Source organism: Magnolia sinica, chromosome 17, assembly GCF_029962835.1.
Source record: "Magnolia sinica isolate HGM2019 chromosome 17, MsV1, whole genome shotgun sequence".
In the NCBI taxonomy this organism is placed as follows: domain Eukaryota; kingdom Viridiplantae; phylum Streptophyta; class Magnoliopsida; order Magnoliales; family Magnoliaceae; genus Magnolia; species Magnolia sinica.
Genome location: NC_080589.1, coordinates 647,320 through 665,808, shown reverse-complemented (window position 1 = coordinate 665,808; position 18,489 = coordinate 647,320). Strand labels below are relative to the sequence as shown.

Sequence of the window (18,489 nt, the reverse complement as noted above, 5' to 3'; positions counted from 1 at the left end):
TCAAATGCTCGACCTTATGGGAAATTCCCATCAGCCCGACTGCATAAAACCTTTTCCCTATACACACACACACACACACACACACACACATATATATATATATATAATTCTTTACAATCACTATTCATAAAAAAATCAATAAAAAATGAAATAGAAAATGGGATTAAAATGACTAATCTAATGCATGAATTTCCATTCATCACATCTATTCTAAATTTTGTAGCGTATGTCGGCCTTAACTAATTAATAATATTTTTGTTATTGATGTTTTAAATTTGTAAGCAACAGGGTCTGTTGATGCCATCGACACACCACTTGATGCCATCGAGCATTGGTTGATGCCATTGAAAAATTCTGAAAAATCTATGTTTTATTGTTGAAACGTTTTAGTGTTTTTACTCGACGTCATCGAAGGTGTTCGATGTCATCAACAGATCATCAATGCCATCGAAGTCCCATCGAATATGTCATCAAGCACACACACAAAATTGTGTGAGTACGTAATTTGTTTCCTATTCTGATTGTGATACTATATCATGCAAAATTATTGGGTGTAATTGGGATTTGGGAAGGAGGAGAGGAGTTCTAAGCTTTCTAATTTGTTATTAAGGGTTTCAAAGGCATAGCTTGGGCTTGTGAAGTGGATTTAAGGTTTGTTCGAATTCGTAACACTTTATTTCTTATATTTCTACTTTCATAGTGTATTACTCATCACTTCATGCCGTGGTTTTTTTTTCCGAAAGAATTTTTTCATGTGAAATTTGGATTGTTTGTATTTGGACTTGGTTGTGCGATTGGTTATACTTTGCTTGATTCGTCTCTATATATTTCTGCAGTTTCTCAACAATTTTTAGTATTTTTATTCAATTAGTAAATGCCATGTGAACAAAAGAAAGCCGTATGTTTGGTAGGCTAACATGGCTTTGCTTGTTTGCGCCCGTATACCAAGTAGGGTTGCAACTTAGTTGAGTTGGGTTGGGTTGGGTTGGCTGTCAACCTAAGCCCGACCAGACCTAAAAAATTATCCAACCTACTTCCCGACCCATCTTGTGAAGCTCAACCTGAATTCCTTTGTATTCAGCCCTAAATCCACTCAACCCAACATGAATACTAGTGACTATTCCCAACCCGACCTAACCTGACCTGAATTTTCGCAACCCAAACCCAACCCAACCCAATTTCAAATTGGGTTTGAGTTTTCCAACCCTAACCCAACCCAAGGTTGCTAACAACCCAACCCAACCCGACTAGAACTCTGGGATGGGTTGAGCCAGGCCGAGTTCACTATGTCAAGCACACACCCCAACGGTATTGAACAAGTCAAGCAGGCTTAGCCCGATCTTGGGTGACCAAAGCCTAGGCCAAGTCCACTTATTAGGCTGGCAAAAAATATTAATTGCAAGTTCATAACAGATCAGACCCAAGTGGGGATGGGCTTGAGCTGCCCGGCCAGTTGTGACCCCACTATATGTATTATAAAGCAATATGCTACACTACATAGCTCAACAGTCTAGAAAAAAGCCTAACATGTAAAACCATATGAATTTTTGTTAGTACTCTTGATAAGATCTGAGCCCAAGAAGATACATTGCCTATTTATATCCGTTGCTATGGGCTTGATAGTAAGAAATTTTCCATGGGCTTGACAGCAAGAAAATTGCCATTGCAGCCGCTTTGGGAAGTTGAAATTTGGAGAAGAGAACACAAGAAAATGCAACTGTTTTAATATATGGGTGTGAGTTAGATGGCTTTGGGTCAGTTAAGAGGGTTTTGCATTGGAAATGTCAGACCAGCCATGATCCAAGTCCTTTCATTTGGAATGTCAACGATGGAACTAAGGGCTTTAGAGGAAGGCTTTGAGTTTTTTTTTTTTACTTAAATTTCTCTCTCTTCTTCTTGTTGTTGTTTTAAATTTATTTAAGAGCTCAGGGCTTGTTTGTATGGGAAAATATATTATGATAAATATATCCCTTGCACCGGTAATACCCACTGACTCAACTCAAGACTTGCCTGATCGAATGAAACTCCCACTGAGTCAGTTTATGAAGGTGGGATTTTATTTTTAAAAAAAACAGTTGTTTGACAGTGTACCTCAACCAAGCAAGGTAAAACCTTTACTACTTGTTTGGGAGCTAAGCTAGGGGCAGGTAATGGTAAGCTGACATTAGTGCTAAGGGAAGGAAATCCTTTTCACTTGTTTCTTTTACTGGAGGAAAATCTTACAAAATGTCTTCTTTTTTTTTCTTTTTTTTTTTTGGCATCATTTGAAATGTCACATAAGAGTAAAATATCCTTTCAAAACCGCCCATTAAAGGGAAAAGATAGGAGAGCTTTTTGCAGAGGGGAAAGAAAATAAAAACCACTTTTACTTTGGCTTCTTCCCAAACAGTGTAAAATGTCCAATCAAGTAAGACTCAATGTTTTACTTCCCTTCCCTTAGTTTCCCATAAAAGGGCACATGTTATTATGTTACTTTGTTTCACACTTTTATCTTACTTATGAGAGAATTATTTTAGATATGTGACCATTCCCTCTTTACCGCATGAAATGACCACTCCAAGTCCATGATATGAACATGACATCCACGCCGTCTATCATGTGCACTTTCCCTAGTTTGACCCTGAGTAAGAAAATCAAGTCAATCCAAAACTTAGGTAGGCCATACCACATGAAATGATGGGGATAGGAACACCTGCTATAAGAAACTTTCGTATTGTGCTTGGGCCTACCATGTTGTGCATACTCCACCCAACCATTCATCAAGTGTGCCCCCACCAAGATGTAGGGATACCGCAGAATCAAGGCTAATCCAAAAGTAAAATGGACCACCCCATGTGAATTTGAAGGTTTTGGGCATAATTTTAAAATTTCTTTGCCCTATGGTGGGGTCCTACAAACATGGGATTGCACACCTTATTCAAATTTGGATATCATGCACACATCGCTGGGCTCCACAGGGTAAAACTCTCTGTGGCCATTACCCCTGTCATAATGGTGTGTGTGTCTATATATATATATATATATATATATATATATATATAACTGCAGGCTCCAAACAGCCCTTTAAATTTGGAGATTTTCTTCAATTTTCTGGGAAAGTCGGGCACTTTGCTTTCAGGCTGAGCATTTCATTTCACCGTAACACTGTTAAAAAATTACATTGGCGGCTTTTTAGATTTGTACGGTCCACCTTAATCTAATGAAGTGCTGTGGTGTACTTTGGATGACTTTTTAAATAAAGTTCTCCATCATACATTTCAAAAGTTCAATGGAAATATCATTGCGGCCTATGATTCAGTGATCTAAACTGGTTATTTAATTGGAACCCATTGATATTCTAAATGGAGAAAATGTGACCAGACTAGTGCATCGATAATGGGGATCCATCTAAACTTAATTGAGAATAATAGTTCAATGTATACGAATCAATATGCTAACAAGTTGAGGAAATTTTAAATTTAGATATATCTAATAAAGGAAAGAAAAGATCAATAATTTAGAAAGATTTTGAAGAGGTTGAGATAAAAGAGGGTGTGAATCATGTTATTAAGATTAGATGTAGGTATTGCAAGTCAACTTTCAGAAAAATATTATAAGGGATTAACTTCATATATATAATAAATATACTGTTAATTGTGCTAAGCAACTCTATTTTAATACAACAGAAATATCATTGTGGCCCACAATTTAGTATTAAAAAAAAATCATATGATTTGACTTAACTCGAGCAACTTGCTTAAGCGGACTTAATCCCAACTAGTCTTGACTCAATCCAGTGAACCGAGGTGAGCTAGATAAGTGATTTTAAAGACCGAGTCAAGTTAAGATCAAGCTTAGGTCATGGTGGGATGGACCTGAGCCGAGCTTGGCCTAGCTTAACCCGAATTTGACTCGTGTTCAATTTTAACCGCCACCCACCTAAACTAACAATGTGGATGAAACCCTGACCATAAGGCCCACCTTGATGTATTCACCGTGGATTATTCATTGTATATCCATGTTATTCATTTATTTTTCTAGCCTATTTTACCGTATGGTCCCAAAAATGAAGTACAGAGAATTTCATGTGAATTACACCAAGGGAAACAAGACAGCCACTATTAAAAACCCCCTGGCGTCCATTCCAATGTAATGTTTATTGGCCATCAAACCGGTTGATAAGGTCATGTAAACATTGATGAAAGGAAAAAAAAAAAAAAACAAATATCAGCTTAATTCAAAACTTTTGTTGCCGACAAAAGGTTTTTAATGGCCAACAACCCCTGTTTCCTGCAGTGTGGCTCACTTGAAAATTTTATTTTGTGACCATGACCGAAAATAATTTGAAAGAACATATGAACGGAATGGATATACATTGCAATGATTTAGGTGGCCCTACTGTCACGGTCTAACCCACATGGCTAGTTGGGGGTCGCAGCCAAGTTGGGTTCAAGATGAACAATTAAAAGGGATTAACCAGTGGTCCAGATTTAAGTCACACCAGTGTCCTGCGAGACGATCAAAGTCACCTGATTTTTTGGCCACGGTACAAAAATGGCCAGTCCCACCTGATGAAGGGCTTCGATTTTGCACAAATGTGCTAGAAAAGTAGGTGCAAGTAGCCTCAACAGGGCCCTGATTTCAAGTATAGCTTAAAATTCCAATGAGGTTAATAAAACTTAATACGTTTAATTGAAGAATTAACCTCAATCAGTTTAAGATTTCCCTTTTAAGGTGGGCCACTACCCCGGAAATCACACTGACCAGACGATCCTAACCATCCAATCATGGGAGGATTTTTATTTTTATTTTCCAATTAAAAAAAGAATAATAAAAAAAAAAAATCGACGGTCGACATCCAATCAGAAAAAGTTACAATCAGATGGACAAGAGGCAATCAAATTGCTGTGAATTTTAAAGTGTCGGTAATCAACAGAAAATCCCATGTGATGAACGGTCCAGATCTCGTAAGGTCTAAAAATCCACGTCAGAAAAAAAGAAAGAAAAGAGAAATGGATGGGTAGCTATATTTCTTCCTCTCTAGCTGCTTTAAACCCTCTCCCAAAATCAAAGAAAAAGGGAAATTCAAGGAGGAAAATCCTCAGAAATTCTACCAGTTTCTATCTTCCATGCCCTAAAAAATCCCGGAAAATTTCAATTCGCGTCAATCAAACGCGACACGGAGGTACGGTTTTTCGAACCCCGGTTTTTTAGTTTTTCCGTATTTATCTAATTCGCGTTGGATTTACGCGATGCGTTTGCGTGAGTCGACGGAGGGGAAAGACTCCAATATAAGACGATCCAAGGAATACCTGTTTTCTCACTACCCTTGTCTTGATTATTCGCGGCATTTTCGATTGCAGAATCTGCGTCGTCTGGATTTAGATTAAGGAATCGGAGGCGATGTTCGGTTCGTCGAGTCGTATGTTCATCTCCCTCCCTCCCTCCCTCCTTCCCTCTGTTGATCTTTTTGGGTTTAATTTGAATATTCTCTTTTGCATTTTCTCATTGGATAGAAGCTCGTAAGATTCCCACTTTGAGAATTTTTGTTTTTTCGGATTCTATCAGTGGGAATCTCACTTGGGTTTTGTTTTTTAGTTGAATCTTGCATTCAAGATCATGAATTTGGATTCTCTTGATCCTTTTTTTTTTTTTTTTTGGATTCTGGGGTTGATAATCCTACTCGGACATATGTAATCTTATTATTATTATTTTTTTGTATGTCGAATTCGTTGTAATTTGGAAGAACTCTTCAGATCAATTGGGGGTCAGGATTTTGGATCCTGGGACTGAAAATCTTACTAAGTATAGAGAATTTTCTTGTGGTTTCGTTTTCTTTGGGAGATATGAAGTCATTATCCTTTGAAGCATGTTTGTGGGTCTTCTTGGATTTCAGTTACCGTTTCTTGGATTCTGGGAGGGACAATCTTACTTGCATATGTATGAGTTTCACTGTGATAATTTTTTGGTAACCGAGTCATTGCCATTTAAAGCATGTTTTTGGGTCCTCCTTTTGGTTTATGATTATTGATTTTGGATACTATGAGTGGTAATCTTACTTAAGTGTGTTAAAGTTCTGTTGGATCCTTGAGGATTCTGTTTGTTGATTTAGGAATCTGGAGGTCAGAATCTTGCCTGCGAACATAGAACTTGTTGTGGCTCTTCCTTTTTATTTTTTTATTTTTTTTTGGTTGTTGAAGTCATTGGCATTTGAAGCATGTTATTGGGCCCGTAGTTAGAATATCACTATATCAGTTTTGCCTTGAGAAATTTCTCATGGTTTGGATTTTTTTCGTGTTGAGTTTATTATCATTTTAAAGTATTTTTGGGTCTTTTGGCTTCTGCTTTTGTTTTTGGCTTATGCAAGTGAGATTTTAGTGGGCCATGGGCATGTGGAAAGTTCTCATGGTTTTGCTTATAAAAAAACCTTATGCTTTTCTTTTTTCTTTTCATTAATTCATTATCACTTTCAAGCTTGTTTTTGGCTGTTTTTCGTGTATTCGTTTTTGGATTCTGGGGATGAAGATCTTTGGGATTCTGGGAATGAAAATCATACGTGGGTACCATAGAACTTCTCATGGTGTGCATGCATGTTCTTTTTTCCTTTTCTTTTCAAAGTGTTGCTATTCTCTCTCTCTCTCTCTCTCTCTCTATCTCGGTGACAGGTTTTTCCTTGCTTGATAAGATTGAGTTGCTCAAGGGTCTAGCAATTTCTTGTGGTTTTGTTTTCTTGAATTTGTAAGCAGTATTTTTTATTTTTTATTTATTTAAAATTAGAATTTTTTTTGAGGGATTTGGTTTTAAGAATGGGGTTTGAGCTTGCTTCTTATCTGCCCAGAATTCCGGCAGTCATTATATAGCTGCATTTTTTGGATTCCATCAGTGTCATTCTTGCATTCAACTAGAATTTTAAAGATGGTTTACATGGTTCATCAATTCTCTCATTTTATTTTTATTTTTATTTTATATTTTGGCTGAAAAGTAAGAACAAAAATTTATCAATAGAGAGCGCTGAAGAGGCACAAAAGCTATATAACAGTGAGTGGACCAGCCATCTACCCAACTAAAATTAAAAAAATTACAATAAAAATCACCAAAAAATAAAAATAAAAATGAGTCCCAGTCAATAAACAGACCCCTTGCTCTCAGCTTTACCCACCCTAAAGAATGACTCAAGTTTCTTTGACATCTTCTGTTTCTTTCTTCCCAAGCCACCCAAAGACCCTCCAGGAAGCACAACCACCAAATGCCTTTCATATTCTTTCCAACCTCCATCCCATGGCAACCTAAAAGATATTAGCCTTCAGAGTTCAGGGAGGCCCAAGAGACATTGAACTTGAGTAAGAAGTAGTTCCATAAGCTGCTAGCAATAGGCAGTGAAGAAAAAAAAGATTATTAACTGTCTTCAGATTAGCCATGTGCATCAAGCAAACATTTGAAAGCACCATCCCCTGTTTCTGGAGATAATCCATTGTCTCCTTTTTCCCTGTTTTATTTAGTTTTTCTTAGCAGCAATTGCTATTGAGTCACATTTTAAGCTTTTCAGCTTTTGTTGGGCATCCCTTCTCAAGAGTTCCATTTTTAAGAAAATTACTTGAACATTTTATAAATTCTGCACGGCTTGCATATTCTTGTTTTCAGCTGATGTTTTCATTTTTTCCAAAGATGACTAAGATTTAATGAAAGCAAAGCAGGTCGGTTTTGTGTGTGTTCGATGAGTCTAAGGCGGATTTTCTTGAATGTGTGGGTAGCTTGAATATCCTTGTAGATTGTTTCTTGTAGCCCTCTTCGGGTTTTTTGTAGTTTTTGCGCCTGTGGTGCCTTTTAATAAGATTGTATTAATTTTCAAAAAAGAAAAAAAAAAAAAAAGAAAAAAGAAAGAAAAAGAAAAAGAAAGAAAAGCAAATGAGGACAGCCTTACAGAACTGAGGTCAAAGGATTAGATGAGATGACGAGAAACCATCAATCCCATTAGATGGGTCATGGAAGACTCTTCCCCCTAACTAGATATATATCTTTTATTTTCTCCTGGCCTTTAGCCCTGATGACAGTTGTTTGGTTGTTTGTTATCATCGTATAGCACCATGTTTTCTCCAAATGGCTATTTGTTTTGATTCTAGTACTTCAAATTTCCCTAGTTTGCTTTAGAATCATGGTTTACATCTACTTCTTGTCAAATATCCTCCTTTTTCCTTTGTTCTTTTCTTTTCTTTACATCTACTTCTTGTCAAATATCCTCCTTTTTCCTTCGTTCTTTACTCTTTTTTTTTTTCCTTTATTATTTATTATTTTTTTGCTATTGTTGACTTGTTTTTTCTTAATTCTTTTAAGCTTTTTGCGTTCTTGAAACATCCCTTTATACATTCTCATTGTATGAATATGGCTTGCATCTGTTTGAAATATTCACAGTTCACATGTCTTTTTGGCTGACCCGTTTTAGTTCTTGTACTCATTTTGTTGGTTTTCTTCTTTTCTTTTCTTTTTGTTTCTTTTCTTTTTTCGTTCTTGTCCCAAATTTCCCCTCTAATTATAGTTGTTGTGTTGTTTATTATCATTGACCAGCATTCGGGCAGTCATCCAGTAGCCCATTTGGGACCCAATCAGTTTTTGGCCAGACAAACAATGCCAGTAGCAATCCATTCGCTCCCAAACCCTTTGGCAATACTAGTCCTTTTGGATCTCCGACAGGTGGTTCGATATTTGGTGGCACATCAACTGGTGTGTTTGGAGTGACACAGTCTTCTTCACCTCTAGCTTCTACACCTGCATTTGGTGCTTCATCAACACTAGGTTTTGGTGGCTCAATGCCTGCTTTTGGGGCTTCATCGACTCCTGCATTTGGTAGTGCTTCATCAACTCCTGCATTTGGTAGTGCTTCGTCTTCTTTTGGTGGTAAGAAGTCTCTGAAATTGTATTGTGAAGTTGTTTTAGCTTTCATTCATGTGTGCATTTGTATGCTATTTTTAATGTGTTGAAAGAGGCCAATTTCTTGACGAACTCTCTTGCTAAAAGGTGGTTATTTGAGGGAGTCACTCACATAGACTCCTGAGTACCCCTTTTAATCTATAGTTGCTTTTCCTTTCAATAAAAGTTTGATTACTAATAAAAGGACATTTTGGGGAATGAATTTTAGTGTCATTTCTGGCAACTCTAACAACTAAAAGGTAACTTCTGAAAGGACAAAAAGAAGATAAAGTGAGTAAATCTAATTTTCCTCATTTGTCAACGGGGGCTACCGATGGCTAAGAGGATTGAATGCTGTATTTGATCTTTTTCTCCATATAGCTATCGGCTTACCTAATTGGACAGACTGAAAAGATCCCTAACCATGGGCTGCTTGGTTGTAATTCTCTATAAATTTCTCCTGTTTCTTCTCGTTGCCACCAAATGTGCTAAGGTTCATCCCACAACATTGCAGGTATGGGGGTGGAGTGACTCCATCTGATAGAATATTTCACTAATCTCTGATGTTGTTAGAACCTGTCAATCTTAGGAAACCTGAGTCTTTTGGTTCTGGTACCATTTTAATACTTGGAAGGCATGATAAAACATATTTTCAACCCTTCTACACTGGGGTTTTTGTTTAGTTTTTTAGTTTGACATATTCAACATTGGAACTGTACACGACTATCCAACTGATGCACACTCTACCCTATATTATGCTATTTGCCACTGGAACCATGGTGTAACACAAATGAAAAATGATTTTGTCTTTACTTTCGTTTACTGGAGAATATTTTTTGTTAAGTGTTGTTGGATCTGTCAAGCATGAAGGAGTTATGTTCTCTGAATAGCAGCCTTTTCTTTTCTTTGTTCTTTTTCTTTTAATTTGAGTTGTGTTCTCTGAATAGCAGTCTTCCTTTTTTTTTTTCTTTTAACTTTTCTTCTGTCTAAGTTTTTTTTTCCTATCCTTTTTTCTCCCTTTATTTTCTTCAGGATCTTCTTTATTTGGGCAGAAGTCTACCTTCGGTGGCTTTGGATCAACTTCCAGTCAAACTAGTCCCTTTGGTAGTGCATTTCAACAAGCACAACCAGCATTTGGGAGCAATCTGTTTGGTTCCACACCTGCCTTCGGTGCAACAGGCACCCCAGCCTTTGGTGCAACAAGCACTCCGGCCTTTGGCGCTACAAGCACTCCAGCCTTTGGCACGACAGGCACCCCAGCTTTTGGTGCAGCAAGCACCCAGGCTTTTGGATCTACAGCGACACCAACATTTGGGAGCACAGGTACGGCATTTGGAGTGTCTAGTGCACCAGCATTTGGTTCTACTGGTACACCAGCATTCGGTTCTACTGGTACACCAGCATTCGGTGCTTCGAGCACACCTCTTTTTGGATCTTCAAGCGCCCCTGCATTTGGTGCTTCAAGTACTCCTGCATTTGGTTCTTCTGCTAGTGCTTTTGGTGCTTCAAGTACACCTTCTTTTAGTTTTGGCTCCTCACCTGCCTTCGGTCAATCTACTTCTGCGTTCGGTAGCTCGCCATTTGGAACTACTCCGTCTCCTTTTGGTGTCCAGAGTTCTCCCTTTGGTGAGCATTGTTTTGCCAGGCTTTTGTGGAGATACATGCATTTTATAACATGCAGTTTTTAGCTTTTTTATTTTTATTATGTTCCCCATTCTTACACTCCAGTTTTCCTTCCTTTTTGCAGCGTCTCAGGCAACAACACCAACATTCGTTAGCCCCGGTTTTGGCCAATCAGCTTTTGGGGGTCAACATGGGGGAAGTAGGGTTGCAGCTTACACGCCAACCGCTGAGGTAGATGGTGGCACTAGTACGCAGCCTGCTGGAAAGCTTGAATCAATATCAGCTATGCCTTCATACAAAGACAAGAGCCACGAGGAGTTGAGATGGGAGGATTATCAACGTGGAGATAAAGGTACATATTCTGGAACCCACTGTTTCTTTGAATAGGTGACAAATGCTTTTCCTTTTCTATTGCTGATGCATTTCATTTTCTTGCATCCAGGGGTAATTTCAGATATGCTGTGTCAGTTTTTAGTAATTAAAATTATTGTGAACACTTTTATCTCCTCAAGGAAAAAATGTGAAATTCAAGGGTACTTTTTTGTCTTGCTCTTAAAATCTGCACAAATGATTAGGCACAGGAATATGTATTAAATTATATATCAGAATGTTATCATCGTCATGGTCTCATTTCTGAAATGTGGCATCCATATTCAACTATGCCACGAATTTCCGGTATCTGAGGTATTTAGATATCATTTACAATGCATTAAGTAATGTTGTGATAATTGCTTGTTTCATGACATCTACTTTTTTTTTTTTTTTTTCATTATAATTTCAATTTTCAGGGGGGCCAAATCCTACTGGTCAGCCTGCAGGTGGGATTTTTTCTGCACCAAGTCAGTCAAATCCGTTTGGTCCAACAGGCACATTTGGTCAGACACCTGCAAACCCCTTCTCCTCTACATCTTCCAACCCTTTCGCTCAAAAAACACCGACATTTGGTAATACTGGATTTGGTTCATCATCCACTCCTGCATTCAACTCACCATTTGGTACATCCTCATCGAGCCCTTTCAGGGCAACCTCTACCCCAACTCCATCCATATTTGGGGCACCCTCTGCGCCTGCATTTGGAGCCAGCTCTTCTCCATCTCCCTTCGGTGCATCAAGCATGCCTTCAATTGGCTCTTCACCTTCACTTTTTGGTTCTTCTTCAGCACCAGGAACAGGTCCAGCATTTGGTTCTAGCTTCGGCACCCAGTCATCTGGATTATTCCAATCTTCTACTCCTTCCCTTGGGCAGATGGCACCTGCTTTTGTACAAACCCCCTTGTTTGGACAGACAACCCCCCCTGCATTTGGTCAGACAAACCTATTCAACCCACAATCAACTGGGTTTGGTGGAAATTCGTTCACAAGCAATCCATTGCCATCACTACTTGGTACCAACAATCCTGTGGGTTTTGGTCAAACAATTGTAAGTCAGCTGTGAGATTCTGGTTTCTCTAATTTCATTTTTACTCTCATAAGTTTTAGGCCAGATGGTGCTATGTTCCATCTTGTCCAGTTCGCCTTTCCATATCTTTTATATTTATGTTTTAGTTTTTTCTTTCCCAAAAATTTATTCGTTGCATATATCCTGTGCACTGCAGCCTTCTCTTTCTAGTGCTATTCAACTGGGTGCACCTGCTCAGTCATCAGGCGCCTTTTCCTTTGGCAACTTTGGTCAGACATCAGCAGGTACCTCAAAATTATATTTGACACTTTTTTCTTTCCAATTCTAAGAATGCAAGCTTTTCCCTTGTCCTGACCATTTCTTGGAGTAATGTCATCAGCTTCAAGTGGCTTTGGCGGCACATCAAATGTTTTTGGTCAGGGTACCTTTGGGCAATTGTAAGTTCCATCCCCATCCTATTTTCCATTCTTTAAATGAAGACAGTCGCTAGCTGGTTGTGACAATTTCTACTGCTAAACATACTGGAAACTTTGAGAAAAAAGGAAAACAAATCCAATGTGTTGGATGTCTGAAAGTATCTAGATTTTAGAAAGTGGAAGTTTTTTTTCCCCATTGACCTTAACACTAGTTCTCTCTGAAATGATTTGAAACATCCTTCATATATATATATATATATATATAAAGAATGATATTTATGGTTGATAAAAGAAGCAAGGGTTATCAGTTATAAGCTGGTCTTATCATTAGTTCCTGAAAATCTGCGAAACGATCCTTGGTTCTTGATACACCTGATTTTTGTAAATGAGCAAAATTACACTTTGTTATTTTACCTTTACATGCTTGTGGCTTCTTGCCTATTGATGTTTACTCAAAAAATTAATTATTTTTCATTGGACTAGTCAAATTTGAATACTGAATGTTTTTCTTTTGATGAATAAATTTAGAAAAGTTTCAAATTTATCAAAGGTACTGCATCTGCTCTAAGATAGGATGTTCTTGTTTTTAATGTGGCTATCTCACCACAATATGATTTCTTGCCATCCATTCTTTTTTGTGTATGCATTGATGGTTGGAGCTGGTTTATAACTGTTCTTATTTTATGACAGTGCTGCCAGTCAGAATAATGTGATCGCGCAACCAGTGCCAGTTGAAAACCCATTTGGAACACTCCCTGCAATGCCTCAAATGTCGATTGGTCGTGCTGGCTCAGCACCCTCTGTCCAATATGGAATTTCTAGCATGCCTGTAAGTAATCTACTGAAAATCTGGGCTTAAATTCGAACTTATAGTGATTTTTGTTATATGACATGCATTTTTTATGTCAACTCTGTTTGGCAGGATCTAACCATCGAGTCTAAGATTTTGGTTTATGCAACTATTCAAGGAACTCTTTATAAATCTATGAGTCTTTCATTGAACTGAACTTGGAAATAGTTAGACCAAAAAATTGAGTCTAGACTCTAGCCTGTGATTTTGAACATTGCAATGAATTACACACATCGTGGGTAGATAAAATGATGAGCTTTGGCTGAAGACGTGGGACTTTTTTTTTTTTTAATTGTTTACAAACAGGTTGGCAACAAGCCCACTCTTGTCAGAGTTTCACCCTTACTGACTCCTAGGCACTTGTCTCAGAGAAGGATTAGGTTGCCGGCAAGGAAATATCATCCTAGAAATGATGGTCTGAAGGTTTGACTGTTTCCCTTAGAGAAATACAACAAAAGTTTGTAAAATATATCATTCTGACAGCCCCTCTAAGCCTTTCTCAAATTTTCTTTCAATGCAGGTGCCATTCTTCAGTGACGATGAAGAAACACCAAGTACGCCAAAGGCGGATGCTCTTTTCATTCCTCGGGAGAATCCAAGGGCACTGGTTATTCGTCCCATGGACCAGTGGCCCACAAGATCTAGTGCAGAAAAGCAGTCTCCATTGAAAGATACAGATGCACCAGTTCATCAAAATGGTTAGTTTGATTCCATTTCACCTCTCTTCTTGGTTTAATCTAATTTCCCCGACATCTTTTCACATATACATCATCTTCACACTCACACGCACACCCCCCAACACACACTCAGTAGCTATTGCTTTTGTTTGCTATATCTTGGTTGCTTCTAGTACATGTATCTGAATTTAACTTATAAACTACTAAGGTATGGACTCCTTATGCAGTTTGACTACATTGAAGCCTCAAACCAACTTGACATAATCAAACAACATTGTCACCAGTGCACACAAATATGTTCTCATAACTTATAAACTACTAAGGTATGGACTCCTTATGCAGTTGACTACATATTGAAGCCTCAAACCAACTTGACATAATCGAACAACATTGTCACCAGTGCACACAAATATGTCCTCATAACTTCATATTTTATTTAGAGGACTGATCACCTTCAACTGGCTGTTGCTGAACTTCACCTATGACCCATTTTTACAAGCGTTTCCTTGAAAAAAAGATATGATATTTTCAAGGCCAAATGTGGAAAAAGGAAAAAGTCTCGAGGGCATAAAAACATGGGCCATGCTGTACTTCTAGTTGTGGGTAGTAAGTTCTCATTTTCCAAGGCTGTCCTTTTTGGAGAAGTGTTATTCGAACATTGAAAGCTCATCAGCATGAATCTCTTGCCTGTTTTTCGAAGTAGTCTCTGTTAAAGATCTGGAAGTCCATGTTGATTTTGATGGGAGTGTTGAATGCTAACTCACTAAATTTGCTTGTTATGTTAGTGTTGTGGGGCTAATGTCACGGGGGCAGCTGGTTATACATGCAATCTTGAGAATTCATGTTTCAGATGTGATTAGCAAAACAGGATTCGTAATGCTGACTTCGGATGGTTTTGCATGGAGTGGGGTGTTGTTGTTGCTTTCTTTGGAGCTGTAGGGCTCATTGGTCTATAGTTCTTTCTTCTCTTTAACAAGGCATTTCATCCAAAAATAATAAAAAAAATAAAATGTAGTTACAAATCTGATGCTAAATAGTTGGGATAGTGATGTTGTTGTTGTGGTTATAATGTCACATCAATTAATTGCAGAAAGTGATCTAGAACTATCTATTCCATGGAGCTTAGGGCCTGTAGTTTAATCTGTTGAGTCAGTCTACTAATGGCAGGGATGTGCATGTGTTTTGCAGTTAGTGCAATGCCATGTCATATTCCTAGCCATTATGCATAATTCCATTATGGTTAGTAATTTTGGATTGTCAAACTAGGGTTTTTTCTTTGGTTGTTCTCTTTACATGATGCTCTTATTCAGGTATAATCTCTGGGGAGGCATCCGCTCCTGCTTTAAATGGTTCCTTCTCTCAAGATCATGATGGTAAGCCCATTTCTTTAATTTAGTTTTAGTTTTTGCTCTTTACTCTTTTTAATTTTTACTTTATAAGCCATCATGCCTCATCTGGCATTTCTTTTTCTTGTTTTGATCTTTGATGCAACTGAAATGTTGTGATTGGTAACTTGAAAATTCTTACTGAGATATTTTAGTTTTATGGATACGCTGCAGGGTGCCAAAAAAAGAAAAAAAAAAAGGAAAAAAAAAAGGGAAAAAAATCGGAGAAGAACAAGAAGAACCCCTTATTAATTTGAAATTCCTTTTAGTCTCCATTCAAGGAACCACACATCCTTGATTTGCCCTAGACCTTTGGTTCAATATGGCACAAATTTCCATTATGCTCTACTTAAATGCACCCCCTATGGTTTCGAATTGGGTTTGCTAGGAAGTGCAGAAACTCCATTGCACATTGAGTGGAACAGAGAGTCTGTCATATCAACTATGAATGGCTAGCGATGATGTACGACAACTAACCACTTGCTCTAAAAGATCGAACTGATAAAGCCTGTCGAATCAATCCCTTTATCTTATAGCCCAGGTCAGGCCCTCGACCGAACCCCCCTTGTGGGCCCCACTTCACATGGGTCTCGCCTCACATGAGCCACCCACCTCACACGGGCCGCCCACCTCGAGTGTGCCCCTCTTCACACTGGCCATTCCACTCAAGTCTAGTGTGAAAATGCCCCTGTATTAATCATCCCCGGTGAGGAGTCTCAAACATGAGACCTCCTGCTCTGATACCACTTTTGATGCAGAACAACTAACCACTTGCTCTAAAAGTTCGAATTGATAGAGCTTGACAAATCAATCCCTTTATCTCATAGCCTAGGTTAGACCCTCGGCCAAACCCCCCTCGTGGGCCCCACTTCACATGGGTTTTGCCTCACACGAGCTACATGCCTCACACAAGCCGCCCACCCCGAGTGTGCCCCCGCTTCACACAGGCCACCCCACTCAAGCCTGGTGTGAAAATGCCCCTGCATTAAGCGAGCTCAATTTGGCAGGGGGTGTTGAGCTGAGCTGAAAGGTCAGTTTAGCCAATGGCCAATTCACCTGATGTAAATATAGTAACTTAAAAACTCAGCCTTTCCGTTTTTATTACAGAATGCTTAATTCAAAACTCAACTACAGTTCTTGATATTTCATTGGGTTTGGATATCCTGTTATCTCTATGATACCAAGATCATCATCATCTAAGCCTTATCCCAACTAATTGGGGGCTTGCTCTATGATACCAAGATACCGCATGGATAGGCCACAGATGCAGCATTCATATGGTGGTAATACAGCTTTTACATGTCAAATTGAAGTATAAAATGTGTTACATACGTATGCTTTAACTATTTTCAAGCATCCATATATCCTCTGAAATGAAGCTATTTTGATATAGCTACTCGTGTGCAATTAAGCTTGTGTGCATGCCACACATTTGCCAGCATGGCACATACATCCAAGATCTAATCCATCCATCAGGTTGGTCACCTTATACATGTTTTACCAATAATCAAATCTTGTCCAATTAGCATGTGGCATCAATATTGGAAACAGGTGGATGGGTTTGATAAATTCAGCCAAGTTTTTCAGTGCTGTACATTTATTTTAAAAGCTGTGGTCCAACTGACCAGTGGATCAAGCTAATTCTTGGGTGATGTCGTCAATATAGTGCTTTTGTTCTGATGAATGGATTTGATTTCGGACCTATTGTGCATGCTGGCACCTGTGGCGCGTACATGGGCTCCATTGCACACGTGTGGGCTCAGCAAAGCTCGTTGATACTAAGTTGCATGAATATTTCCTCCATGGCACTGATATCTGCATTTAAGGCTGTCAACGGGCCGGGCCTGGGGTTGGCCTCGGCCCAGAATTTGAACTGTTTTGGGCCGGGCCAATTCAAAATTTTGATTTTAGCAGGCCTGACCAGTATCAATTACCTTTTTTTTAAAAAAATAAAATTAAATTCCTTTTATTTTTTTAATTATTTTTTAATTCACATCTCAAATTTTGATTATGCAGTGAGTCCATCAGAAAATGGCCTTGATAGCCAACAAAATGTTTCTCCAGCCAAGTCCACACAAAAGCCACAGGGGACCCATGAAGATCATGCTCACAAGGGGAATTCTTACATCACGATCTCAGGCCACAGAGCTGGCGAGGCTGCAATTGTGTACGAGCATGGTGCCGACATTGAGGCTCTCATGCCAAAACTGCGTCATGCCGATTATTACACAGAGCCCCGGGTCCAGGAGCTGGCAGCCAAAGAGCGGGCTGAGCCAGGCTATTGCCGCCATGTGAAGGATTTTGTTGTCGGGCGGCACAGTTATGGCAGCATAAAATTCCTAGGAGTGACCGACGTGCGACGGCTCGATCTTGAGTCCCTCATTCAGTTCAACAACCGTGAGGTGATCGTGTACATGGACGAGAACAAGAAGCCCCCCATAGGACAAGGCCTCAACAAGCCTGCAGAAGTAACACTCCTCAATATAAAATGCATCAATAAGAAGACGGGAGAGCAGTACACAGAAGGGCCCAAGGTTGAAAAGTATAAGGAGATGCTGATGAAGAAAACTCAAGATCAAGGTGCCCAGTTTATTTCTTATGACCCAGTCAAAGGGGAGTGGAAGTTCAACGTTGATCACTTCAGCCGGTATGAATTCTGCGACATTGAGGATTTTTGTGCAAGCTTCTTTTCAAATTGCAACTTATGTTTGTGTAGCATTTCAGATTGCAAGAAGTAAGACCGTTTTTGCACACTGAAGTAGATAAAAGAGGCATGTTTGTCTTGCATCTGTTTTTTTTTTTTTTTGTCCCACTTTATAAAGTGGAGACAGTTGGGTCTGTATAGAATGCTTGCATGGGTGGTGTGTGGTGAGGATTGGTTGGTGCGTGCATGGTCTTGTTATGGTCTTTTCATGAAGTTTGTTTGCATTGGTTGATGGGTTTTCTTTCTTCATCTTTTCGTTTTCCTTGTTTGGGAAAAAAAACAAGTGATGGTTTTGTTGAATTGGTTCCAAAGTAGAGGCCGGTTCCTCTGCAAGTCCTTGTAGAATAAGCTTATTCTACGAGTCTGTGAGGCCCATCTGGGTGTGCTTGTGCCATCCACAACTACTGTATTAGGTGAGGCTTCATCACGAATGTTGGATGCCCTCCAATCATCATTTGGACTACTACTTAGATTGAAGGTTTTTAGGTGGTGGTACATTGTTTTCTTGGATGGGATCAAGAGTGTTGGATTTGTGACTGTGGGGCCCATCAT

At 38.9% G+C, this 18,489-nt stretch overlaps 1 protein-coding gene across 11 annotated transcripts; it reads left to right on the top strand.

Moving 5' to 3' along the window:
• Window positions 1-4,992: 4,992 nt before the first annotated feature.
• LOC131231923 (nuclear pore complex protein NUP98A-like) lies at window positions 4,993-18,169 on the top strand. 11 transcript variants are annotated; one of them, XM_058228312.1, is made up of 14 exons: window positions 5,024-5,164; window positions 5,343-5,401; window positions 8,542-8,871; window positions 9,916-10,509; window positions 10,631-10,858; window positions 11,295-11,926; window positions 12,102-12,189; window positions 12,285-12,342; window positions 13,012-13,150; window positions 13,478-13,594; window positions 13,692-13,870; window positions 14,348-14,454; window positions 15,159-15,221; window positions 17,250-18,169. In XM_058228312.1, the coding sequence occupies exons 2-14, from the start codon at window positions 5,383-5,385 to the stop codon at window positions 17,969-17,971; spliced, it is 3,276 nt and encodes a 1,091-aa protein (XP_058084295.1). In that variant the 5' UTR covers window positions 5,024-5,164; window positions 5,343-5,382; the 3' UTR covers window positions 17,972-18,169. The 11 variants fall into 11 exon arrangements, with proteins under 11 accessions (XP_058084289.1, XP_058084288.1, XP_058084290.1 ...); XM_058228311.1 differs by having other exon boundaries at window positions 12,099-12,189; XM_058228306.1 differs by lacking the exon at window positions 5,343-5,401 and having other exon boundaries at window positions 4,993-5,164; window positions 8,542-8,847; window positions 12,099-12,189.
• The last annotated feature ends 320 nt before the right edge of the window (window positions 18,170-18,489 follow it).

Excerpts from the sequence above, each read along its gene's own strand:
- LOC131231923 (XM_058228304.1), top strand. The coding sequence starts at position 4,996 with ATGGGTAGCTATATTTCTTCCTCTCTAGCTGCTTTAAACCCTCTCCCA. Across the intron at positions 5,165-8,541 it reads CAATCAAACGCGACACGGAG|CATTCGGGCAGTCATCCAGT; the intron begins GTACGGTTTTTC and ends ATCATTGACCAG. Across the intron at positions 11,927-12,098 it reads TGGGTTTTGGTCAAACAATT|CAGCCTTCTCTTTCTAGTGC; the intron begins GTAAGTCAGCTG and ends TCCTGTGCACTG.